This window comes from Oncorhynchus mykiss, chromosome 15, assembly GCF_013265735.2.
Source record: "Oncorhynchus mykiss isolate Arlee chromosome 15, USDA_OmykA_1.1, whole genome shotgun sequence".
Lineage (NCBI taxonomy): Eukaryota > Metazoa > Chordata > Actinopteri > Salmoniformes > Salmonidae > Oncorhynchus > Oncorhynchus mykiss.
This window is the reverse complement of record NC_048579.1, coordinates 10,034,308-10,060,645: the sequence shown is the minus strand read 5'-3', so window position 1 is coordinate 10,060,645 and position 26,338 is coordinate 10,034,308. Positions and strand designations below refer to the sequence as shown.

The following is a 26,338-nucleotide window of genomic DNA, read 5'->3' as shown; positions in this document are numbered from 1 at the left end:
CACTGTGTAAATAAACACCCTGAAGCACAGAAGAACATTAGCGGCTCCGCCATCTTTTTATTTTGATAGAGGTTAGGTTTTCCAGTATAGCCTTCTGGCCTACTCTACGTGACAATGAATACGGCTGCACAGTATTGTTGCTTTTCGATGGCGGTTAAGATATCGTTTAGGACCTTGAGCGTGGCTGAGGTGCACCCATGACCAGCTCTGAAACCAGATTGCATAGCGGAGAAGGTATGGTGGAATTCGAAATGGTCGGTAATCTGTTTGTTGACTTGGCTTTCGAAGACCTTAGAAAGGCAGGGTAGGATAGAGTGTCCCCCCCCCTTTGAAGAGGGGGATGACCGCAGCTGCTTTCCAATCTTTGGGAATCTTTGAGAAGAGAGGTTGAACAGGCTAGTAATAGGGGTGGCAATAATTTCGGCAGATAATTTTAGAAAGAAAGGGTCCAGATTGTCTAGCCTGGCTAATTTGTAGGGGTCCAGATTTTGCAGCTCTTTCAGAACATCAGCTGACTGGATTTGGGAGAAGGAGAAATGGGGAAGGCTTGGGCGAGTTGCTGTGGGGGGTGCAGTGCTGTTGACCGCGGTATGGGTAGCCAGGTGGAAAGCATGGCCAGCCGTAGAAAAATGCTTATTGAAATTCTCAATTATAGTGGATTTATCGGTGGTGACAGTGTTTCCTATATTCAGTGCAGTGGGCAGCTGGGAGGAGGTGTTCTTATTCTCCATGGACTTTACAGTGTCCAAGAACTTTTTTGAGTATGTGTTGCAGGAAGCAAATTTCTGCTTGAAAAAGCTAGCCTTGGCTTTTCTAACTGCCTGTGTATATTGGTTTCTAGCTTCCCTGAAAAGTTGCATATCATGGGGGCTGTTCAATGCTAATGCAGAACACCATAGGATGTTTTTGTGTTGGTTAAAGGGCAGTAAGGTCTGGAGATAACCAAGGGCTATATCTGTTCCTGGTTCTAAATTTCTTGAATGGGGCAGGCTTATTTAAGATGGTGAGGAAGGCATTAAAAAAAATAACCAGGCATCCTCTACTAACGGGATGAGATCAATATCCTTCCAGGATACCCCAGGCCAGGTCGATTAGAAAGGCCTGCTCGCTGAAGTTTTTCAAGGAGCGTTTGACAGTGATGAGTGGAGGTCGTTTGACCGCTGACCCGTTACGGATGCAGGCAATGAGGCAGTGATCGCTGAGATCTTGGTTGAAAACAGCAGAGATGTATTTAGAGGGCAAGTTGGTTAGGATGATATCTATGAGGGTGCCCGTGTTTACAGCTTTCGGGTGGTACCTGGTAGGTTCATTGATCATTTGTGTGAGATTGAGGGCTTAGATTGTAGGATGGCTGGGGTGTTAAGCATGTTCCAGTTTAGGTCGCCTTGCAGCACGAGCTCTGAAGATAGATGGGAGGGGGGGCAATCATTTCACATATGGTGTCCAGAGCACAGCTGGGGGCAGAGGGTGGTCTATAGCAGGCGGCAACGGTGAGACACTTGTTTTTAGAGATGTGGATTTTTAAAATTAGAAGTTCAAATTGTTTGGGTACAGACCTAGATAGTAGGACAGAACTCTGTAGGCTATCTTTGCAGTAGATTGCAACACCGCCCCCTTTGCCCGTTCTATCTTGTCTGAAAATGTTGAAGTTAGGGATGAAAATTTCAGAATTTTTGGTGGTCTTCCTAAGCCAGGATTCAGACACGGCTAGAACATCCGGGTTGGCAGAGTGTGCTCAAGCAGTGAATAAAACAAACTTAGGGAGGAGGCTTCTAATGTTAACATGCATGAAACCAAGGCTATTACAGTTACAGAATAGGAGTGGAGCTAGGCACTGCAGGGCCTGGATTAACCTCTACATCACCAGATGAACAGTGTAGGAGTAGTATAAGGGTGCGGCTAAAAGCTATGAGAACTGGTCGTCTAGAACGTCTGGAACAGAGAGTAAAAGAAGGTTTCTGGGGTAAAATATATATAAAATAGCTTCAAGGTGTAATGTACAGACAAAGGTATGGTAGGATGTGAATACAGTGGAGGTAAACCTAGGTATTGAGTGATGATGAGAGAGATATTGTCTCTAGAAACATCATTGAAACCAGGTGATGTCATCGCATGTGTGGGTGGTGGAACTGCAAGGTTGGATAAGGTATCGTGAGCAGGGCTAGAGGCTCTACAGTGAAATAAGCCAATAATCACTAACCAGAACAGCAATGGACAAGGCATATTGACATTAAGGAGAGGCATGCTTAGTCGAGTGATCATAAGGGTCCAGTGAGTAGTGAGGTTGGTTGGGGTCATGGCGATTCAGACAGCTATCCGGGCCATCGGTAACAAGCTGGTAGAGGATGGAGGTCTGTTTTTAGCCACCTCGTGCGTTTCCGTCGGTAGATTAGTGGGGTTCTGTGTGGTAGAGGGGATCAATCCAATTGGCAAAATAGATACAGTTATAGTGACCCAAGAAAAATTGTCCGATAGACCTATTCAGATAGCAGACGATACGACAGCTAACGGTTAGCGGGCCGCAGATGGGCTTTCAGGTAACGTCCCAACGGAGGGGCCAGCCGGATAACTCCCTCGGGCAGATAATGTCGGTAGTCCAGTCCTGAAGGCCCGGTGGGGCTCCGCGTCCGTAGTAAAACGGATCCGGATAGGTGATTGTAGCCCAGGAGTGGCTGATGGAACTCTTCAGCTGGCTAGCTCCGGAATAATTTATGTTTGCTCCGGGATTGACGTAAACCATTAGTCACACAGATAGCAGCTAGCGAGCTGCGAGATCCAGGTGTAAATGTCCAGAGATTGTGGTTGAAATCCAGGGGATACGTAGAGAAAAATAGGTCCGGTATGTTCTGGTCTGAGTCGCGTTGTACAAAACTGGCGATACATTTTCGAGCTAAAGGATAGCTGATGACCACAAACCGTGGTTAGCAGAATACTAACGTTAGCCAGTAAACTGGCTAGCTTCTGGTTAGCTTCTGGTTAGCCTCTGGTTAGCTTCTGGTCAGCTTCTGGTTAGCCTCTGGTTAGCTTCTGGTTAGCCTCTGGTTAGCTTCTGGTTAGCTTCTGGTTAGCTTCTATAGTGGATTTCAGATTTGAGGTTAGTAATACTTTTTTTAAAATTGGTGAGGCGGGTTGCAGGAGAGTGTTTTGAAGTTGAGTTTTTGGAAAATAAAATATATAAAAGATATGCGAAGAAAGGTGTAAAAATATATATATACTGACTGCTATGCCATCTTGGGATACATATAGAGAGATAGAGAGATAGAGAGATTTGGAGATACGGAGATATAGAGATATGGAGATATAGAGATATGGAGATATGGAGAAATATATATAGAGATATGGAGATATAGAAATTTGGCGAAATGGAGATACGGAGATATAGAGATATAGAAATTCTGAGATGTATCCAAAGGAGGCAATATATGAATTAAAAGGGAGTAGGATTTTTTAATTGTAATTAACAAGGGACCAAACACATAGTTCAGCTTACTAAAACACAAGGGAAATTAATGATGAGAGGGAAAATAAGTATTCACATTCATATACATATTTACTCATATACATGCAGGTGAGCATGTCCATTTGTATAAAACAGAAAACGGTGCATTGTTTTGATTCCAATGTGTTAGCCATATGGACTAACTATGGAAACCAATGGTGTGTGAATCAACACCACAGGTGATATGAGCCACATAACGGTTTCATCTTTGTGTGAAGAGCATTTGAACAACAAGAAAAGAAAGGCTTGATAAGTCACTGCTTTGGTGGGAACTGAAATAAAATATGCCCTTCTATTATTGGTAATTGAACCCACTCAACAGTCTAAATGGGAAGACGAGATGAAAGGCTAGAATAGATGCTAATGAGATGAAAGGCTAGAATAGATGCAAATGAGATGAAAGGCTAGAATAGATGCTAGTGAGATGAAAGACTAGAATAGATGCTAATGAGATGAAAGGCTAGAATAGATGCTCGTGAGATGAAAGCCTAGAATAGATGCTAATGAGATGAAAGGCTAGAATAGATGCTAATGAGATGAAAGGCTAGAATAGATGCTAATGAGATGAAAGGATAGAATAGATGCTAGTGAGATGAAAGACTAGAATAGATGCTAATGAGATGAAAGGCTAGAATAGATGCTAGTGAGATGAAAGGCTAGAATAGATGCTAATGAGATGAAAGGCTAGAATAGATGCTAATGAGATGAAAGGCCAGAATAGATGCTAATGAGATGAAAGGCTAGAATAGATGCTAGTGAGAAGAAAGGCTAGAATAGATGCTAATGAGATGAAAGTCTAGAATAGATGCTAATGAGATGAAAGGCTAGAATAGATGCTAATGAGATGAAAGGCTAGAATAGATGCTAGTGAGAAGAAAGGCTAGAATAGATGCTAATGAGATGAAAGGCCAGAATAGATGCTAATGAGATGAAAGGCTAGAATAGATGCTAGTGAGAAGAAAGGCTAGAATAGATGCTAATGAGATGAAAGTCTAGAATAGATGCTAATGAGATGAAAGGCTAGAATAGATGCTAATGAGATGAAAGGCTAGAATAGATGCTAGTGAGAAGAAAGGCTAGAATAGATGCTAATGAGATGAAAGTCTAGAATAGATGCTAATGAGATGAAAGGCTAGAATAGATGCTAATGAGATGAAAGGATAGAATAGATGCTAATGAGATGAAAGGCTAGAATAGATGCTTATGAGATGAAAGGCTAGAATAGATGCTAATGAGATGAACAGCTAAAATAGATGCTAATGAGACGAAAGGCTAGAATAAATGCTAATTAGATGAACAGCTAAAATAGATGGATGGACAAAAAATAGTGAAACTCAGTTCTTCCCTATTGTTTATTTCAACAGGGAGTCCAGTCCCAAGCACCAGATGGTATTGTGAATAGGTTTGTAACGATCCTCTTCCTGTGAATGACTGGACCAAAGCACAGCGTGAGACGTGTTCATGATATTTTATTTAACAATCAGAAGACTAGAACAAAAAATAACAAAGAGGAAACCGAACAGTTCTGTAAGGAAACTAACTATACAGAAAACAACTACCCACAAAACCCATGTGGGCAAGAGCTACCTAAGTATGGGTCCCAATCAGAGACTACGATAGACAGCTGTCCCTGATTGAGAACCATACCCGGCCAAAAACAAAGAAATACAAAAACATAGAAAAAAGAACATAGAATGCCCAGCCTAGTCACACCCTGGTCTAACCAAAATAGAGAATTAAAGCCTCTCTATGGCCCGGGCGTGACAAGGTTGGTAAAGCTGTCTCCTTTCAACCCACTCACTGGGCTGCACATTACACATAAGAACCGGTCCCTATCCAAACCTTAACCACAAAAACATGTCAAATATAAACTTAGTTAAAATCACAAAAGCCTATTATAGTAATGTGAATACGTCTACAGTACGTGCAGTAACATCACAACGGCACCATTGACTTCATAGTCATTTTTATCCCCGATATGGCTGTCTTTTCTCTTTTAACAGTTCAACCGATACTTCAGGATTTTAGCAATGAGGACCTTTATCTACGTCCCCAGAGTCAGATTAATTTGTGGATGCCATGTTTACAGTGGGGCAAAAAAGTATTTAGTCAGCACCAATTGTGCAGGTTCTCCCACTTAAAAATATGAGAGAGGCCTGTAATTTTCATCATAGGTACACTTCAGCTATGACAGACAAAGTGAGGGACAAAAATCCAGAAAATCACATTGTAGGATTTTTTTATGAATTTATTTGCAAATTATGGTGGAAAATACGTATTTGGTCACCTACAAACAAGCAAGATTTCTGGTTCTCACAGACCTGTAACTTCTTCTTTAAGAGGTTCCTCTGTCCTCCACTCGTTACCTTTATTCATGGCACCTGTTTGAACTTGTTATCAGTATAAAAGACACCTGTCCACAACCTCAAACAGTCACACTTCAAACTCCACTATGGCCAAGACCAAAGAGCTGTCAAAGGACACCAGAAACAAAATGAATGAATGAATGACCTGCAGAGAGCTGGGACCAAAGTAACAAAGCCTACCATCAGATGAAACCAAAATATAACTTGTTGGTAAAAACTCAACTCGTGTTTGGGGGACAAAGAATGCTGAGTTGCATCCAAAGAACACCATACCTACTGTGAAGTATGGGGGTGGAAACATCATGCTTTGGGGCTGTTTTTCTGCAAAGGGACCAGGACGACTGATCCGTGTAAAGGAAAGAATGAATGGGGCCATGTATCGTGAGATTTTGAGTAAAAACCTCCTTCCATCAGCAAGGGCATTGAAGATGAAACGTGGCTGGTTCTTTCAGCATGACAATGATCCCAAACACACTGCCTGGGCAACGAAGGAGTGGCTTCGTAAGAAGCATTTCAAGGTCCTGGAGTGGCCTAGCCAGTCTCCAGATCTCAACCCCATAGAAAATCTTTGGAGGGAGTTGAAAGTCCGTGTTGCCCAGCAACAGCCCCAAAACATCACTGCTCTAGAGGAGATCTGCATGGAGGAATGGGCCAAAATACCAGCAACAGTGTGTGAAAACCTTGTGAAGACTTACAGAAAACATTTGACCTCTGTCATTGCCAACAAAGGGTATATAACAAAGTATTGAGATAAACTTTTTTTATTGACCAAATACATATTTTCCACCATAATTTGCAAATAAATTCATTAAAAATCCTACAATGATTTTCTGTAATTTTTTTTCTCATTTTGTCTGTCATAGTTGAAGTGTACCTATGATGAAAATTACAGGCCTCTCTCGTCTTTTTAAGTGGGAGAACTTGCACAATTGGTGGCTGACTAAATACTTTTTTGCCCCACTGTATGTCTCTGCCTGCAGTTTGAAGGAAGTTGCTAACTAGCACTTGAGCAATTGGTAACTAGCGTTAGCACAATGACTGGAAGTGTATTGGTATTTGCTAACATGCTAGTAGATACCCATACACTGCCAGTCACTGCGCTAACGCTAGTTAGCATTGGCTCACAAAACTACCTCTAACGTCCTTCATACTGGACACAGAGACATGAAAATGGTATCCACAAGTTAATCTGACTCTATTGAAGTGGGGAAGCAGCCAGTCGTCAGTATGTCAATGGAAGTCCTACAACAATAACCAAATGACTCACAGTTTGTCTGGGCAACACAGGAATCCATTGTTCCGTTGGCAAACAGGAAGTTATTGTAAAATATAATTTTGTTCTCATTCTCAATGATTTACCTGGCTAAATAAAGGTTAACTAAGGAAATGGTATGTTCCCCTCCTGTCTTTCATCAAAAGGAAGGAAGCAGGGCCAGAGAACAGGCAAGGACATCTGTAATAGTGTCTGTGTTTACACTGTCTTTTAGCTGACTATGATGTCATCAGACGGAGACAGCCAGTGCTGTCAGTAGACCAGTAGAGTGTACCACTTAGGCCTGACGATGAACTTCAAAGAGACTGTATGCGTAAGGGTTTTGTGTGTTTGTGCATGTTCGTGAGTGTGTGTGTGTGAGTGTTTGCCAACAGATACTGTTGAACATGGAACCACATACAAGACCAGGGCAGCACTCAATACTGCCCATGGTCACTGCCTCAGAATGGATGTCTGTCAGGCACACGACAATTACCCTTTCATTTAGCGGTGTCGCAGTGAAATCAATCCCCCCAATTGGGAGGTGGAAGAATGAACGGGCGGACTGCTGAGAATGAGGTAATGATCACGAAGACAGTGGAGATTGATTGAGTAATCACCCCTATTCATTTCAACAGGAATTGCTGGGGAGAAAATGCATTTCCCAGAGGGTGACTGAGTGTGTGTGTGTGTGTGTGTGTGTGTGTGTGTGTGTGTGTGTGTGTGTGTGTGTGTGTGTGTGTGTGTGTGTGTGTGTGTGTGTGTGTGTGGGTGTGTGTGTGTGTGTGTGTGTGTGTGTGTGTGTGTGTGTGTGTGTGTGTGTGTGTGTGTGTGTGTGGCATAGTGCATTCTGCGTACTCACAGGGCATTTAGTGATGCTCTGTTCCCATTGGCTCATGCTGACACTCTCCTCCAGGGTGGTACACTTCCTTAACACCAGGTCCCAGCCACAGTAAGGGTCCCTCGCCCCAACACACCCCCTGACAGAGTGGAGAGAGAATAGTGATTGATTGATTGATTAATATATTAAATAATGAGAGAAAAGGAGACAGAAGGAGAGAGGAGGAGACAGAAGGAGACAGAAGGAGAGAGGAGAGAGAAAGAGACAGAAGGAGAGAGGAGGAGACAGAGGGAGAGAGGAGAGAGGAGGAGAGAGGAGACAGAAGGAGAGAGGAGGAGAGAGGAGAGAGACAGAAGTAGAGAGAAGGAGACAGAGGAGAGAGGAGGAGAGAGTAGGAGAGCGGAGGAGACAGAATGATACAGAAGGAGAGAGAAGGAGAGTGGAGGAGACAGAAGGAGAGAGAAGGACACAGAGGAGAGAGGAGGAGAGAGGAGGAGAGCGGAGGAGACAGAATGATACAGAAGGAGAGAGAAGGAGAGTGGAGGAGACAGAAGGAGAGAGAAGGAGAGAGGAGGAGAGAGGAGAGAATAAGAGAGAAGGAGAGTGAAGGAGACAGAAGTAGAGAGAGGGAGAGAGAATGAGACAGAAGGAGAGAGGAGGGGAGAGAAGGAGAGAGAAGGAGAGAGAAGGAGACAGAAGTAGAGAGAGGGAGAGAGAAAGAGACAGAAGGAGAGAGGAGAGAGGAGAGAATGAGACAGAAGGAGAGAAGAGGAGACATAAGGAGAGAGAAGGAGAGAGGAGACAGAAGGAGAGAGGAGGAGACCGATGTAGAGAGAAGGAGAGAGAAAGAGACAGAAGGAGAGAGGAGAGGGGAGAGAATGAGACAGAAGGAGAGAGAAGAAGAGAGAAGGAAAGAGGAGACAGAAGGAGAGAGGAGGAGACAGAAGTAGAGAGAAGGAGAGAGAAAGAGACAGGAGAGAGGAGGAGAGAGGAGAGAATGAGACAGAAGGAGAGAGAAGGCGCCAGAAGGAGAGAGGAGACAGAAGGAGAGAGGAGAGAGGAGAGAGGAGAGAGGAGAGAGAAGGAGAGACAGAAGGAGACAGAAGAAGAGCGGAGGAGAGAGGAGAGAAGAGAGAATGAGACAGAAGGAGAGAGGAGGAGACAGAAGGAGAGAGGAGACAGAAGGAGAGAGACAGAGACAGAAGGAGAGAGGAGGAGAGAGACAGAAGGAGAGAGAAGGAGACAGAAAGAGAGAGAAGGAGAGAGAAAGAGAAAGAAGGAGAGAGGAGGAGAGGGGAGAGAATGAGACAGAAGCAGAGAGAAGTAGAGAGAAGGAGAGAGAAAGAGACAGAAGGAGAGAGGAGAGAGGAGAGAATGAGACAGAAGGAGAGAGGAGAGAGGAGAGAATGAGACAGAAGGAGAGAGGAGGAGACAGAAGGAGAGAGGAGGAGACAGAAGGAGAGAGACAGAGACAGAAGGAGAGAGGAAGAGAGAGACAGAAGGAGAGAGAAGGAGACAGAAGGAGAGAGAAGGAGAGAGAAAGAGAAAGAAGGAGAGAGGAGGAGAGGGGAGAGAATGAGACAGAAGCCGAGAGAAGTAGAGAGAAGGAGAGAGAAAGAGACAGAAGGAGAGAGGAGAGAGGAGAGAATGAGATAGAAGGAGAGAGAAGGAGCCAGACAGAGTGAGGAGACAGAAGGAGAGAGAAGAAGAGAGAAGGAGAGAGGAGGAGACAGAAGTAGAGAGAAGGAGAGAGGAGGAGACAGAAGTAGAGAGAAGGAGAGAGAAAGAGACAGAAGGAGAGAGGAGGAGAGAGGAGAGAAGGAGCCAGAAGGAGGGAGGAGACAGGAGAGAGGAGAGAGGAGGAGACAGAAGGAGACAGAAGGAGAGAGAAAGAGACAGAGGAGGAAACAGAAGGAGAGAGAAGGCAAAAGGAGGAGAGGAGGACAGAAGGAGGAGAGAAGGAGCTAGAAGGAGAGAGAAAGAGAGAGGAGAGAGAAGGAGACAGAAGGAAATAACTTAAGGAAAGCTTTGACTATGTACAGACTCAGTGAGTACAGCCTTGCTATTGAGAAAGGCTGTCGTAGGCAGACATGGCTCTCAAGAGAAGACAGGCTATGTGCACACTGCCCACAATATGATGTGGGTCACGTACTGACCATAGTTCTGTTATTTTATTCTTTGTTTTGGTATGGTCAGGGCGTGAGTTGGGGTGGGCAGTCTATGTTTGTTTTTCTATGTTGGTTTTTGTGTTCAGCCTAGTATGATTCTCAATCAGAGGCAGGTGTCGTTAGTTGCCTGGGTTTCACTTTTGGTTTGTGGGTGTTTGTTTCCGTGTGAGTGTTTTGGCCACACGGTACTGTTTCGGTTTTCGTTTTGTTCTCATCGTTTATTGTTTTGTATTTCAGTGTTCAGTTCGTTTTGAATAAATCATCATGAACACTTACCACGCTGCTCTTTGGTAGAATCCTTCTTCCACCTCTGAATGCCGTTACAATGTGGAAACTGAGCTGCACTTCCTAACCTCCTGCCCAATGTATGACCTTATTAGAGACACATATTTCCCTCAGATTACACAGATCCACAAAGAATTCAAAAACAAAAACAATTTCGATAAACTCCCATATCTACTGGGTGAAATACCACAGTGTGCCATCACAGCAGCAAGATTTGTGACCTGTTGCCACAAGAAAAGGGCAACCAGTGAAGAACAAACAACATTGTAAATACAACCCATATTTATGCTTATTTATTTTCCCTTGTGTACTTTAACCATTTGTACATTGTTACAACACTGTATATGTACATAATATGACATTTGTAATGGCTTTATTGTTTTGAAACTTCTGTATGTGTAATGTTTACTGTTCATTTTTATTGTTTATTTCACTTTTGTATATTGTCTACCTCACTTGCTTTGGCAATGTTAACACATGTTCCCCATGCCAATAAAGCCCCCTTGAATTGAATTGAATTGAGAGGAGAGAATGAGACAGAAGGAGAGAGGAGACAGAAGGGGAGAGGAGGAGAGAGCAGGAGACAGAAGGAGACAGGAGGAGACAGGAGGAGAGAGAAGAAGAGAGAAAGAGAAAAAAAGAGAGGAGGAGAGAGGAGGAAACAGAAGGAGAGAGAAGGAGAGAAAAGGAGAGAGAAAAAGACAGAGGAGGAGAGAGAAGGAGATAGAAGGCAAGAGGAGGAGACAGAAGGAGACAGGAGGAGACAGGAGGAGAGAGAAGAAGAGAGAAAGAGAAAAAAGAGAGGACAGAAGGAGGAGAGAGAAGGTGAGAGAAGGAGAGAGGAAGAGAGAGGAGAGAGAAGGAGACAGAAGGAGAGAGGAGGAAAGAGCAGTCAGAAGGAGAGAGGAGGAGAGAGGAGGAGAGAGGAGAGAGAAGGAGACAGAAGGATAGAGAATGAGACAGAAGATGAGAGAAGGAGAGAGGAGACAGAAGGAGAGAGGAGGAGGCAGAAAGAGAGAGGACAGAAGGAAAGAGGAGGAGACAGAAGGAGAGAGAAGTAGAGAGGAGGAGAGAGAAGGAAAGAGGAGGAGGCAGATGGAGAGAGGAGGTGAGAGAAGGAGAGAGGAGGTGAGAGGAGGAGAGAGGAAAGATATAGTATAACGAAAACATGCGGTCTCTCCTTCACTGCAGCCGAGTTGAGTAAGACATTTAAACGTGTTAACCCTCGCAAGGCTGCAGGCCCAGACGGCATCCCCAGCCGCGCCCTCAGAGCATGCGCAGACCAGCTGGCCGGTGTGTTTACGGACATATTCAATCAATCCCTATACCAGTCTGCTGTTCCCACATGCTTCAAGAGGGCCACCATTGTTCCTGTTCCCAAGAAAGCTAAGGTAACTGAGCTAAACGACTACCGCCCCGTAGCACTCACTTCCGTCATCATGAAGTGCTTTGAGAGACTAGTCAAGGACCATATCACCTCCATCCTACCTGACACCCTAGACCCACTCCAATTTGCTTACCTCCCCAATAGGTCCACAGACGATGCAATCTCAACCACACTGCACACTGCCCTAACCCATCTAGACAAGAGGAATACCTATGTGAGAATGCTGTTCATTGACTACAGCTCAGCATTCAACGCCATAGTACCCTCCAAGCTTGTCATCAAGCTCGAGACCCTGGGTCTCGACCCCGCCCTGTGCAACTGGGTACTGGACTTCCTGACGGGCCGCCCCCAGGTGGTGAGGGTAGGCAACAACATCTCCTCCCCGCTGATCCTCAACACTGGGGCCCCACAAGGGTGCATTCTGAGCCCTCTCCTGTACTCCCTGTTCACCCACGACTGCGTGGCCACGCACGCCTCCAACTCAATCATCAAGTTTGCGGACGACACAACAGTGGTAGGCTTGATTACCAACAAAGACGAGACGGCCTACAGGGAGGAGGTGAGGGCCCTCGGAGTGTGGTGTCAGGAAAATAACCTCACACTCAACGTCAACAAAACTAAGGAGATGATTGTGGACTTCAGGAAACAGCAGAGGGAACACCCCCCTATCCACATCGATGGAACAGTAGTGGAGAGGGTAGCAAGTTTTAAGTTCCTCGGCATACACATCACAGACAAACTGAATTGGTCCACTCACACAGACAGCATTGTGAAGAAGGCGCAGCAGCGCCTCTTCAACCTCAGGAGGCTGAAGAAATTCGGCTTGTCACCAAAAGCACTCACAAACTTCTACAGATGCACAATCGAGAGCATCCTGGCGGGCTGTATCACTGCCTGGTACGGCAACTGCTCCGCCCTCAACCGTAAGGCTCTCCAGAGGGTAGTGAGGTCTGCACAACGCATCACCGGGGGCAAACTACCTGCCCTCCAGGACACCTACACCACCCGATGTCACAGGAAGGCCATAAAGATCATCAAGGACATCAACCACCCGAGCCACTGCCTGTTCACCCCGCTATCATCCAGAAGGCGAGGTCAGTACAGGTGCATCAAAGCTGGGACCGAGAGACTGAAAAACAGCTTCTATCTCAAGGCCATCAGACTGTTAAACAGCCACCACTAACATTGAGTGGCTGCTGCCAACACACTGACACTGACTCAACTCCAGCCACTTTAATAATCGGAATTGATGGGAAATGATGTAAATATATCACTAGCCACTTTAAAGAATGCTACCTTATATAATGTTACTTACCCTACATTTTTCATCTCATATGCATACGTATATGCTGTACTCTATATCATCGACTGTATCCTTATGTAATACATGTATCACTAGCCACTTTAACTATGCCACTTTGTTTACATACTCATCTCATATGTATATACTGTACTCGATACCATCTACTGTATCTTGACTATGCTGCTCTGTACCATCACTCATTCATATATCCTTATGTACATATTCTTTATCCCCTCACACTGTGTACAAGACAGTAGTTTTGGAATTGTTAGTTAGATTACTTGTTGGTTATTACTGCATTGTCGGAACTAGAAGCACAAGCATTTCGCTACACTCGCATTAACATCTGCTAACCATGTGTATGTGACAAATAAAATTTGATTTGATTTGATTTGATTTAATGTGATCAATTGTGAAAAGCTTGTTCAAGAGTCATGTTCTGATCTGGAAACTTTATAGGCAAATTATTCAGATTTATCTCTATGTTAGGCCATGTACAGTCAAAATACCTGAAGCATGTATTTGAGTGTCTACATATTTTCTGCTTAAAAACAAACTATTTTCACAATACAGATTTGTCATGGGACCAGACAAATAGCAGCTTTTTCAGGTCTGTGTATGGGAGGTTTCGAGCACCATAAATGACCTGATGTCTCTTTCTGTAATGCCAAAAAGAGAGCAGTGTCACAACACACACAACACAGACTGATCTCTGATACACAACACAACATAGACTGATCTCTAAGACACAACCTAGACTGATCTCTGAAACACATCACGGACTGATCTCTGAGACACAACACAGACTGATCTCTAAGACACAACACAGACTGATCTCTGAAACACAACACTGACTGATCTCTGACACACAGCACAGACTGATCTCTGAGACACAACACAGACTGATCTCTCAGACACAACACAGACTGATCTCTGAAACACAACACTGACTGATCTCTGACACACAGCACAGACTGATCTCTTATACACAACACAGACTGATCTCTGACACACAACACAACCTAGACTGATCTTGTATCCACAACACAGACTGATCTCTGACACACAACACAGACTGATCTCTGAAACACAACACAGACTGATCTCTGACACACAACACAACCTAGACTGATCTCTTATACACAACACAGACTGATCTCTGATACACAACACAGACTGATCTCTGAGACACAACACAGACTGATCTCTGAGACACAACCTAGACTGATTTCTGACACACAACACAACACAGACTGATCTCTGATACACAACACAGACTGATCTCTGATACACAACACAGACTGATCTCTGAAACACAACACAGACTGATCTCTTATACACAATACAGACTGATCTCTTATACACAACACAGACTGATCTCTGAAACACAACACAGACTGATCTCTGACACACAACACAACCTAGACTGATCTCTCATCCACAACAGAGACTGGTCTCTGATACACAACACAGACTGATCTCTGAGACACAACCTAGACTGATTTCTGACACACAACACAACACAGACTGATCTCTGATACACAACACAGACTGATCTCTGATAAACAAAACAGACTGATCTCTGATACACAAAACAGACTGATCTCTGATACACAAAACAGACTGATCTCTAATACACAACACAGACTGATATTTGATACACAACACAGACTGATCTCTGATACACAACACAGACTGATATTAGATACACAACACAGACTGATCTCTGAGATAGACAGATAGTAACAGCTGGTAATAGCCTAAGAGGATCCCAGCGCATGTGGGACATAATGGTGATATATTGTGTACTGTCGCACACACACACACACACACACACACACACACACACACACACACACACACACACACACACACACACACAGGTTGGTGAAAACACACACACACACAAACAGAGAACGTATGTCAGAAGATTAAAAATCTACAATGATGATGATCTCTTTCAGCCCCAGGTGTTATCATGTATCTCCTATAGCCCCAGGTGTTATCATGTATCTCCTATAGCCCCAGGTGTTATCATGTATTTCCTATAGCCCGGGGTGTTATCAATTATCTCCTATAGCCCCAGGTGTTATCATGTATTTCCTATAGCCCCATGTGTTATCAAGTATCTCCTATAGCCCCAGGTGTTATCATGTATCTCCTACAGCCCCAGGTGTTATCAAGTATCTCCTATAGCCCCAGGTGTTATCATGTATTTCCTACAGCCCCAGGTGTTATCATGTATCTCCTACCGCCCCAGGTGTTATCATGTACAGTGGGGCAAAAAAGTATTTAGTCAGCCACCAATTGTGCAAGTTCTCCCACTTAAAAATATGAGAGAGGCCTGTAATTTTCATCATAGGTACACTTCAACTATGACAGACAAAATGAGAAAAAAAAACTAGAAAATCACATTGTAGGATTTTTAATGAATTTATTTGCAAATTATGGTGGAAAATAAGTATTTGGTCAATAACAAAAGTCTATCTCAATACTTTGTTATATACCCTTTGTTGGCAATGACAGAGGTCAAACGTTTTCTGTAAGTCTTCACAAGGTTTTCAAACACTGTTGCTGGTATTTTGCCCATTCCTTCATGCAGATCTCATCTAGAGCAGTGATGTTTTGCTGTTGCTGGGCAACACGGACTTTCAACTCCCTCCAAAGATTTTCTATGGGGTGGGGATCTGGAGAATGGCTAGGCCACTCCAGGACCTTGAAATGCTTCTTACGAAGCCACTCCTTCGTTGCCCGGGCGGTGTGTTTGGGATCATTGTCATGCTGAAAGACCCAGCCACGTTTCATCTTCAATGCCCTTGCTGATGGAAGGAGATTTTCACTCAAAATCTCACGATACATGACCCCATTCATTCTTTCCTTTACAAAGATCAGTCATCCTGGTCCCTTTGCAGAAAAACAGCCCCAACGCATTATGTTTCCACCCCCATGCTTCACAGTAGGTATGGTGTTCTTTGGATGCAACTCAGCATTATTTGTCTTCCAAACTTGACGAATTGAGTTTTTACCAAAAAGTTATATTTTGGTTTCATCTGACCATATGACATTCTCCCAATCTTCTTCTGGATCATCCAAATGCTCTCTAGCAAACTTCAGACGGGCCTGGACATGTACTGGCTTAAGCAGGGGGACACGTCTGGCACTGCAGGATTTGAGTCCCTGGCGGCGTAGTGTGTTACTGATGGTAGGCTTTGTTACTTTGGTCCCAGCTCTCTGCAGGTCGTGGAGGACAGAGGAGCCTCTTAAAGAAGAAGTTACAGGTCTGTGAGAGCCAGAAATCTTGCTTGTTTGTTGGTGACTTTTTTGCCCCACTGTATCTCCTACAGCCCCAGGTGTTATCATGTATCTCCTAAAGCCCCAGGTGTTATCAAGTATCTCCTACAGCCCCAGGTGTTATCATGTATCTCCTACAGCCCCAGATGTTATCATGTATCTCCTACAGCCCCAGGTGTTATCAAGTATCTCCTACAGCCCCAGGTGAAATCATGTATCTCCTACAGCCCCAGGTGTTATCATGTATCTCCATTTATCTAAACCCCGAGAATAACTTATTTGTCTGTGAGATTAAATCTGCACGTCTCTTCATCTATATTAATGAAATGATGAACTATTGTTTTTCCAGCTCTCTTCATTGGAGTTGATAGTCTCCATGCTCCAGTGACTCTGTCTCTGTAAAGCAATGCGTCCCAAATGGCAACCTATTCCATATAGTGTGCACTTTTTTGTTGACCGGAGCTCTATCAAAAAGTAGTGAACAAAACAGGTAATAGGGTCCCATTTAGGATGCAAGCCTTATCTCTGTGAGTCATGCATGGGTCTACTGTTATCCTTGGCAGTGTGCTCCATATCCAGGTCTGTGCTCTGAACGATCTGCTTTCCCTCGGTCAGATATTCAATACGTCTCACTAACACACTCCCACTACAACAGCCACAGCAGCTGAGGTGACAAGAAGGTACAAGTACATTACATTGGCATCATGCCAGGTCCACTATATAATTGAAGTCATTTGCTTGTAAGAACTCTGTAACTACCTGTAGTTGTGTAGGAGTAGTGTATGTGTGTTGGTGTGCGGTTGGGTCTTGCCTGAGACCTGAAGCTAACATGGTTTTGCGTCGCCTGTCTGTGTGTGTACTCACTCTCTGGTCTTGTGAAAGTCGCATCTCATCAGTGGTATCTTGATGACTTGGTCCCTGACGCCGACATACAGTTCACTGCTGCTGTGCAGGATCAGGAGGCTTCTGATTGGCTGTTTCCTCCTGGGCGGAAACAACTCAATCTCATCCAATAGACAGCTGCCCATGGACTGGTTCAGAGGAGACAGGACCTTACGGATGGTGCCATAGTCTGGATGGAGAGGAGAGAGTGAGACAATGTCATCATGAGAGAGGAAGAGGAGGTTGAGATGAAGCAGGTAAGGGCCTCCCGGGTGGCGCAGTGGTTAAGGGCGCTGTACTGCAGCGCCAGCTGTACCACCAGAGACCCTGGGTTCCCGCCCAGGCTCTCATCGCGCACCAGCGACTCCTGTGGCGGACCGGGCGCAGTGCACGCTAACCAAGGTTGCCAGGTGCACTGTGTTTCCTCCGACACATTGGTGCGGCTGACTTCCGGGTTGGATGCGCGCTGGGTTAAGAAGCAGTGCGGCTTGTATATCAGAGGACGCATGGCTTTGAACCTTCGTCTCTCCCGAGCCTGTACGGGAGTTGTAGCGATTAGCCTAGATAGTAGCTACTAAACAATTGGATACCACGAAATTAGGGAGAAAAAGGGGTAAAAATTCAACAAAAAATAGATGAAGCAGGTAAACAAAAAAAAGAGAGATATTATGGATCAAAATGGAATAAATAAAGTATTGTTCTTCTTCAAAGGGAGTGAATGAGGGAGAGGAAGAGTCACAATTGACTCCATCTTTGCCAAAGTTACAACATCCCCAATGAACTACTTCCTGCATCTTACTCTAAGTATCTAAACTGGAGTGTTTTTTGACATGGTAAATTCTGCCGTCATAGGAAGTCTTGATTTACTGATGATCTCAGCAATCCCAAATCAAATCAAATCAAAGTTTATTTGTCACATGCCCTGAATACAACAGGTGTAGACAGGAAGTCCAGGATCCAGTTGCAGAGGGAGGAGTTTAGTCCCAGGATCCTTAGCTTAATGATGAGCTTTGAGGATACTCTGGTGTCGAACACTGAGCTTTAGTCAATGAATAGCATTCTCACATAAGTGTTACTTTTGTCCAGGTGGGAAAGGCACTGTGGAGTGAAATAAGATTGCATCATCTGTGGATCTGTTTGGGCAGTATGCAAATTGGAGTGGGTCTAGGGTTTCTGGGATAATGGTGTTGATGTGAGACATTACCAACCTTTCAAAGCACTTCATGGCTACGGACGTGAGTGCTACGGGTCTGTAGTCATTTAGGCAGGTTACCTTAGTGTTCTTGGGCACAGGGACTATGGTGGTCTGCTTGAAACATGTTGGTATTACAGACTTAATCAGGGACATGATGAAAATGTCAGTGAAGACACCTACCAGTTGGTCAGCACATGCCCGGAGCACACGTCCTGGTAATCCATCTGGTATTCCGTCTGGTCCTGCGGCCTTATGTATGTTGACCTGTTTAACGGTCTTACTCACATCGGCTACGGAGAGCGTGATCACACAGTAATCCGAACAGCTGATGCTCTCATGCATGCTTCAGTGTTGCTTGCCTCGACGCGAGCAAAGAAGTTATTAACTCATCTGGTAGGCTCTTGTCACTGGGCGGCTCGCGGCTGTGCTTCCCTTTGTTGTCTGTAATAGTTTGCAAGCCCTGCCACATAAGACAAGCGTCGGAGCCGGTGTAGTATGATTCAATCTTAGCCCTGTATTGACGCTTTGCCTGTTTGATGGTTCGTCGCAGGGCATAACAGGATTTCTTGTAAGCTTCTGGGTTAGAGTCTGTGACTGACTCTAAGTGACTGAAGTGGTGTACACCTCAATGCCATCGGAAGAATCCCGGAACATGTTCCAGTCTGTGATAGCGAAAAAGTCCTGTAGTTTAGCATCAGCTTCATCAGACCACTTTTTTATAGCCCGAGTCACTGGTGCTTCCTGCTTTAATTTTTGCTTGTAAGCAGGAATCAGGAGGATAGAGTTGTGGTCGGATTTCCCAAATGGAGGGCGTGCGAGAGCTTTGTACGCGTCTCTATGTGTGGAGTACAGGTGATCTAAAAAAAAATTCCCCTCTTTTTGCACATTTAACATAATGGAAATTTGGTAGAACTGATTTAAGTTTCCCTGCATTAAAGTCTCCGGCCACTAGGAGCGCTGCCTCTGGGTGAGCAGTTTCCTGTTTGCTTATTTCTTTATACAGCTGACTGAGTGAGGTCTTAGTGCCAGCATCTGTCTGTGGTGGTAAATAAACAGCCACGAAAAGTATAGCTGAAAACTCTCTAGGCAAGAAGTGTGGCCTGCAATTTCCAATACTGTAACAGAGACTATCTGTGTCCCGCAGTGTCTCTCTTCAAACTCCATGTATTCCAGACCAGGATAGGAAAATCCCATGTGAATGCCAGTATAGGAAAATCCCATTGTGATTGCATAAAATACATAATTTGGAGGCAACTCGAGAAAACATCATCAATTATAGATGTATTTCCTGTGGGGACATAACTAGATCTAAAAATGGAACAGTAAGAATTCCTATTCCCAAAACACACAGCTTCAAGATGGTAAAATACAAAGGTAGAGGCCTGCCTGTAGCAGAGTTTTTCACAGATGCAGCAATGGGTCTTTTATAGATCTGGAGTGAAACCAATAACCGAGATACTCAGAAATTAATAAGACTGCCTCCCGAGTGGCGCAGTGCATCGCAGTGCCTTAGACTGTGCCACTAGAGATCCTAGCTCCTAGCTGTGCCACTAGAGATCCTGGTTCAAATCCAGGCTCTGTCGGAGCTGGCCGCGACCAGGAGACCAATGTGAGCAATTGGCCAATCGTCATCTGGGTTAGGGGAGGGTTTGGCCAGAAGGGATGTTCTTGTCCTATCGCGCACTAGCGACTCCTGTGGCGGGCTGGGGTCAGTAAAAGCTGACATGGTCGCCAGGTGTACGGTGTTTCGTCCGACACATTGGTGCGGCTGGCGTCCTTGTTAAGCGGGTATTGTGTCAAGAATCAGTGTGGCTTTGCTGGGATGTGTTTTGGAGAATGCACAGCTCTTGACCTTCGGCCTCTCCTGAGTCTGTGCGGGAGTTGCAGCGATGGGAAAAGACTGTAACTACAAATTGGATACTATGAAATTTTGGGAAAATATAATGAAAAAAAAAAAAAAAATTGATAAAACTTGACTAAAAGCTACATGCAAATAAATGTTTGCAATACTTTGGTTCCACATGACAAAACAGTATTATAGTTCCCGGCCAGTTCTATTATAGTTCCTGGCTAGTTTCTGGCTAGTTCCTGGCTAGTTCCTGGCCAGTTATACAGTGCCTTGCGAAAGTATTCGGCCCCCTTGAACTTTGCGACCTTTTGCCACATTTCAGGCTTCAAACATAAAGATATAAAACTGTATTTTTTTGTGAAGAATCAACAACAAGTGGGACACAATCATGAAGTGGAACGACATTTATTGGATATTTCAAACTTTTTTAACAAATCAAAAACTGAAAAATTGGGCGTGCAAAATTATTCAGCCCCCTTAAGTTAATACTTTGTGCGCCACCTTTTGCTCTGATTACAGCTGTAAGTCGCTTGGGGTATGTCTCTATCAGTTTTGCACATCGAGAGACTGACATTTTTTCCCATTCCTCCTTGCAAAACAGCTCGAGCTCAGTGAGGTTGGATGGAGAGCATTTGTGAACAGCAGTTTTCAGTTCTTTCCACAGATTCTCGATTGGATTCAGGTCTGGACTTTGACTTGGCCATTCTAACACCTGGATATGTTTATTTTTGAACCATTCCATTGTAGATTTTGCTTTATGTTTTGGATCATTGTCTTGTTGGAAGACAAATCTCCGTCCCAGTCTCAGGTCTTTTGCAGACTCCATCAGGGTTTCTTCCAGAATGGTCCTGTATTTGGCTCCATCCATCTTCCCATCAATTTTAACCATCTTCCCTGTCCCTGCTGAAGAAAAGCAGGCCCAAACCATGATGCTGCCACCACCATGTTTGACAGTGTGTTCAGGGTGATGAGCTGTGTTGCTTTTACGCCAAACATAACGTTTTGCATTGTTGCCAAAAAGTTCCATTTTGGTTTCATCTGACCAGAGCACCTTCTTCCACATGTTTGGTGTGTCTCCCAGGTGGCTTGTGGCAAACTTTAAACAACACTTTTTATGGATATCTTTAAGAAATGGCTTTCTTCTTGCCACTCTTCCATAAAGGCCAGATTTGTGCAATATACGACTGATTGTTGTCCTATGGACAGAGTCTCCCACCTCAGCTGTAGATCTCTGCAGTTCATCCAGAGTGATCATGGGCCTTGGCTGCATCTCTGATCAGTCTTCTCCTTGTATGAGCTGAAGGTTTAGAGGGACGGCCAGGTCTTGGTAGATTTGCAGTGGTCCTTCCATTTCAATATTATCACTTGCACAGTGCTCCTTGGGATGTTTAAAGCTTGGGAAATCTTTTTGTATCCAAATCCAGCTTTAACCTTCTTCACAACAGTATCTCAGACCTGCCTGGTGTGTTCCTTGTTTTTCATGATGCTCTCTGCGCTTTTAACAGACCTCTGAGACTATCACAGTGCAGGTGCATTTATACAGAGACTTGATTTTAATTTTTAATTTTTATTTTACCTTTATTTAACCAGGCAAGTCAGTTAAGAACAAATTCTTATTTTCAATGACGGCCTGGGAACAGGGGGTTAACTGCCTGTTCAGGGGCAGAACGACAGATTTGTACCTTGTCAGCTCGGGGGTTTGAACTCGCAACCTTCCGGTTACTAGTCCAACGCTCTAACCACTAGGCTACCAGCTACCCTGCCGATTACACACAGGTGGTTTGTATTTATCATCATTAGTCATTTAGGTCAACATTGGATCATTCAGAGATCCTCACTGAACTTCTGGAGAGAGTTTGCTGCACTGAAAGTAAAGGGGCTGAATAATTTTGCACGCCCAATTTTTAAGTTTTTGATTTGTTAAAAAAGTTTGAAATATCCAATAAATGTCGTTCCACTTTATGATTGTGTCCCACTTGTTGTTGATTCTTCACAAAAAAATACAGTTTTATATCTTTATGTTTGAAGCCTGAAATGTGGCAAAAGGTCGCAAAGTTCAAGGGGGCCGAATACTTTCGCAAGGCACTGTATTATTGTTCCTGGCGAGTTCCTAGCCAGTGCTATTAATTGTTCCTGGCTAGTTCCTGGCTAGTTCCTGGCCAGTTATATTATAGTTCCTGGCCAGTGCTATTATAGTTCTTGGCTAGTTCCTCGCCACTTCTATTATAGTTCCTGGCTAGTTCCTGGCTAGTTCCTGACCAGTTATATTATAGTTCCTGGCCAGTTATATTATAGTTCCTGGCCAGTGCTATTATAGTTCCTGGCTAGTTCCTGGCCAGTTCCCGGGCCAGTTCTACTATAGTTCCTGGCTAGTTCATGGCTGGTTCTAATATAGTTCCTGGCCAGTTCTATTATAGTTCCTGGCTAGTTCTATTATAGTTCCTGGCTAGTTCCCAGCCAATGCTATTATAGTTCCTGGTTAGTTCCCAGCTAGTTCCTGGCCAGTTCTATTATAGTTCCTGGCTAATTCCTGGCCAGTGCTATTATAGTTCCTGGCTAGTTCCTGGCCAGTTCCCGGGCCAGTTCTACTATAGTTCCTGGCTAGTTCATGGCTGGTTCTAATATAGTTCCTGGCCAGTTCTATTATAGTTCCTGGCTAGTTCTATTATAGTTCCTGGCTAGTTCCCAGCCAATGCTATTATAGTTCCTGGTTAGTTCCCAGCTAGTTCCTGGCCAGTTCTATTATAGTTCCTGGCTAATTCCTGGTCAGTTCTATTATAGTTCCTGCCTAGTTCCCGGCCAGTTCTAATATAGTTCCTGGCTAATTCCTGGTCAGTTCTATTATAGTTCCTGGCTAGTTCCCAGCAAGTTCTACTATAGTTCTTGGCTAGTTCCCGGCTAGTTCCTGGTCAGTTCTATTATAGTTCCTGGCTAGTTCCCAGCCAGTTCTATTATAGTTCCTGTCTAGTTCCTGGCCAGCTCTAATATAGTTCCTGGCTACTTCCCGGCTAGTTCCTGGCCACTTCTATTATAGTTCCTGTCTAGTTCCTGGCCAGCTATAATATAGTTCCTGGCTACTTCCTGGCTAGTTCCTGGCCAGTTCTATTATAGTTCCTGGCTAGTTCTAATATAGTTCCTGGCTAGTTCCTGGCCACTTCTATTATAGTTCCTGGCTAGTTCCTGGTTAGTTTTATTATAGTTCCTGGCTAGTTCCTGGCCAGTTCTAATATAATTCCTGGTCAGTTCTATTATAGTTCCTGGCTAGTTCCCGGCCAGTTCTATTATAGTTCCTGGCTAGTTCCCAGCCAGTTCTAATACAGTTACTGGCTAGTTCCCGGCTAGTTCCTGGTCAGTTCTATTATAGTTCCTGGCTAGTTCCTGGCCACTTCTATTATAGTTCATGGCTAGTTCCTGGCTAGTTCCTGGTTAGTTCTATTGTAGTTCCTGGCTAGTTCCTGGCCAGTTCTAATATAATTCCTGGTCAGTTCTATTATAGTTCCTGGCTAGTTCCAGGCCAGTTCTATTATAGTTCCTGGCTAGTTCCTGGCCAGTTCTAATATAATTCCTGGTTAGTTCTATTATAGTTCCTGGCTAGTTCCCGGCCAGTTCTACTATAGTTCCTGGCTAGTTCCCGGCTTGTTCCTGGTCAGTTCTATTATAGTTCCTGGCTAGTTCCTGGCTAGTTCCTGGTCAGTTCTATTATAGTTCCTGGCTAGTTCCTGGCCACTTCTATTATAGTTCCTGGCCACTTCTATTATAGTTCCTGGCTAGTTCCTGGTCAGTTCTATTATAGTTCCTGGCTAGTTCCCGGCCAGTTCTATTATAGGTCCTGGCTAGTTCCCAGCCAGTTCTACTATAGTTCCTGGCTAGTTCACGGCTAGTTCCTGGCCAGTTCTATTATAGTTCCTGGCTGGTTCCCAGCCAGTTCTATTATAGTTCCTGGCTAGTTCCTGGCCAGTTCGAATATAGCTCCTGGCTAGTTCCTGGCTAGTTCTATTATAGTTCCTGGCTAGTTCCTGGCCAGTTCTATTATAGTTCCTGGCTAGTTCCCAGCCAGTTCTATTATAGTTCCTGGCTAGTTCCTGGCCAGTTCTATTATAGTTCCTGGCTAGTTCCCAGCCAGTTCTATTATAGTTCCTGGCTAGTTCCTGGCAGGTTCTATTATAGTTCCTGGCTAGTTCCTGGCCTCTTCTATTATAGTTCCTGGCTAGTTCCCAGCCAGTTCTATTATAGTTCCTGGCTAGTTCCTGGCCAGTTCGAATATAGCTCCTGGCTAGTTCCTGCCTAGTTCTATTATAGTTCCTGGCTAGTTCCTGGCCAGTTCTATTATAGTTCCTGGCTAGTTCCTGGCAGGTTCTATTATAGTTCCTGGCTAGTTCCTGGCCTCTTCTATTATAGTTCCTGGCCAGTTCCCGGGCCAGTTCTAATATAGTTCCTGGCTAGTTCCTGGCAGGTTCTATTATAGTTCCTGGCTAGTTCCCAGCCAGTTCTACTATAGTTACTGGCTAGTTCCCGGCTAGTTCCTGGTCAGTTCTATTATAGTTCCTGGCTAGTTCCTGGCCACTTCTATTATAGTTCCTGGCTAGTTCCTGGCTAGTTCCTGGTTAGTTCTATTGTAGTTCCTGGCTAGTTCCTGGCCAGTTCTAATATAATTCCTGGTCAGTTCTATTATAGTTCCTGGCTAGTTCCCGGCCAGTTCTATTATAGTTCCTGGCTAGTTCCTGGCCAGTTCTAATATAATTCCTGGTTAGTTCTATTATAGTTCCTGGCTAGTTCCCGGCCAGTTCTACTATAGTTCCTGGCTAGTTCCCGGCTTGTTCCTGGTCAGTTCTATTATAGTTCCTGGCTAGTTCCTGCCGACTTCTATTATAGTTCCTGGCTAGTTCCTGGCTAGTTCCTGGTCAGTTCTATTATAGTTCCCGGCTAGTTCCTGGCCAGTTCTATTATAGTTCCTGGCTAGTTCCTGGCCACTTCTATTATAGTTCCTGGCCACTTCTATTATAGTTCCTGGCTAGTTCCTGGTCAGTTCTATTATAGTTCCTGGCTAGTTCCCGGCCAGTTCTATTATAGTTCCTGGCTAGTTCCCAGCCAGTTCTACTATAGTTCCTGGCTAGTTCACGGCTAGTTCCTGGCCAGTTCTATTATAGTTCCTGGCTAGTTCCCAGCCAGTTCTATTATAGTTCCTGGCTAGTTCCTGGCCAGTTCGAATATAGCTCCTGGCTAGTTCCTGGCTAGTTCTATTATAGTTCCTGGCTAGTTCCTGGCCAGTTCTATTATAGTTCCTGGCTAGTTCCTGGCTAGTTCCTGGCAGGTTCTATTATAGTTCCTGGCTAGTTCCTGGCCTCTTCTATTATAGTTCCTGGCCAGTTCCCGGGCCAGTTCTATTATAGTTCCTGGCTAGTTCCTGGCTAGTTCTATTATAGTTCCTGTCTAGTTCCTGGCCAGTTCTAATATAGTTCCTGGCTAGTTCCTGGCAGGTTCTATTATAGTTCCTGGCTAGTCCCTGTCCTCTTATATTATAGTTCCTGGCTAGTTCCTGGCCAGTTCTAATATAGTTCATGGCTAGTTCCTGGCAGGTTCTATTTTAGTTCCTGGCTAGTTCCTGGCTAGTTCCCGGCCAGTTCTATTATAGTTCCTGGCTTGTTCCCAGCCAGTTCTACTATAGTTCCTGGCTAGTTCACGGCTAGTTCCTGGCCAGTTCTATTATAGTTCCTGGCTAGTTCCTGGCCAGTTCTAATATAGCTCCTGGCTAGTTCCTGGCTAGTTCTATTATAGTTCCTGGCTAGTTCCTGGCCAGTTCTATTATAGTTCCTGGCTAGTTCCTGGCTAGTTCCTGGCAGGTTCTATTATAGTTCCTGGCTAGTTCCTGGCCTCTTCTATTATAGTTCCTGGCCAGTTCCCGGGCCAGTTCTATTATAGTTCCTGGCCAGTTCTAATATAATTCCTGGTTAGTTCTATTATAGTTCCTGGCTAGTTCCCGGCCAGTTCTACTATAGTTCCTGGCTAGTTCCCGGCTTGTT

At 44.4% G+C, this 26,338-nt stretch overlaps 1 protein-coding gene across 3 annotated transcripts in view; it reads right to left on the bottom strand.

Moving 5' to 3' along the window:
• Positions 1–26,338, bottom strand: part of LOC110489566 (semaphorin-5A) — a 282,353-nt gene that overhangs the window by 92,806 nt on the left and 163,209 nt on the right. For all 3 annotated transcript variants that reach the window (XR_005036038.1, XM_036943684.1, XM_036943683.1), the window contains exons 11-12: positions 17,257–17,464; positions 7,980–8,097 (exon numbers count right to left, since the gene is read on the bottom strand). Coding sequence is in view for 2 of the 3 variants with exons in the window: in XM_036943684.1 (XP_036799579.1) it covers positions 7,980–8,097; positions 17,257–17,464 (326 nt within the window). In the remaining variant the exon portion in view is untranslated. The remainder of the gene's footprint in view (positions 1–7,979; positions 8,098–17,256; positions 17,465–26,338) is intronic.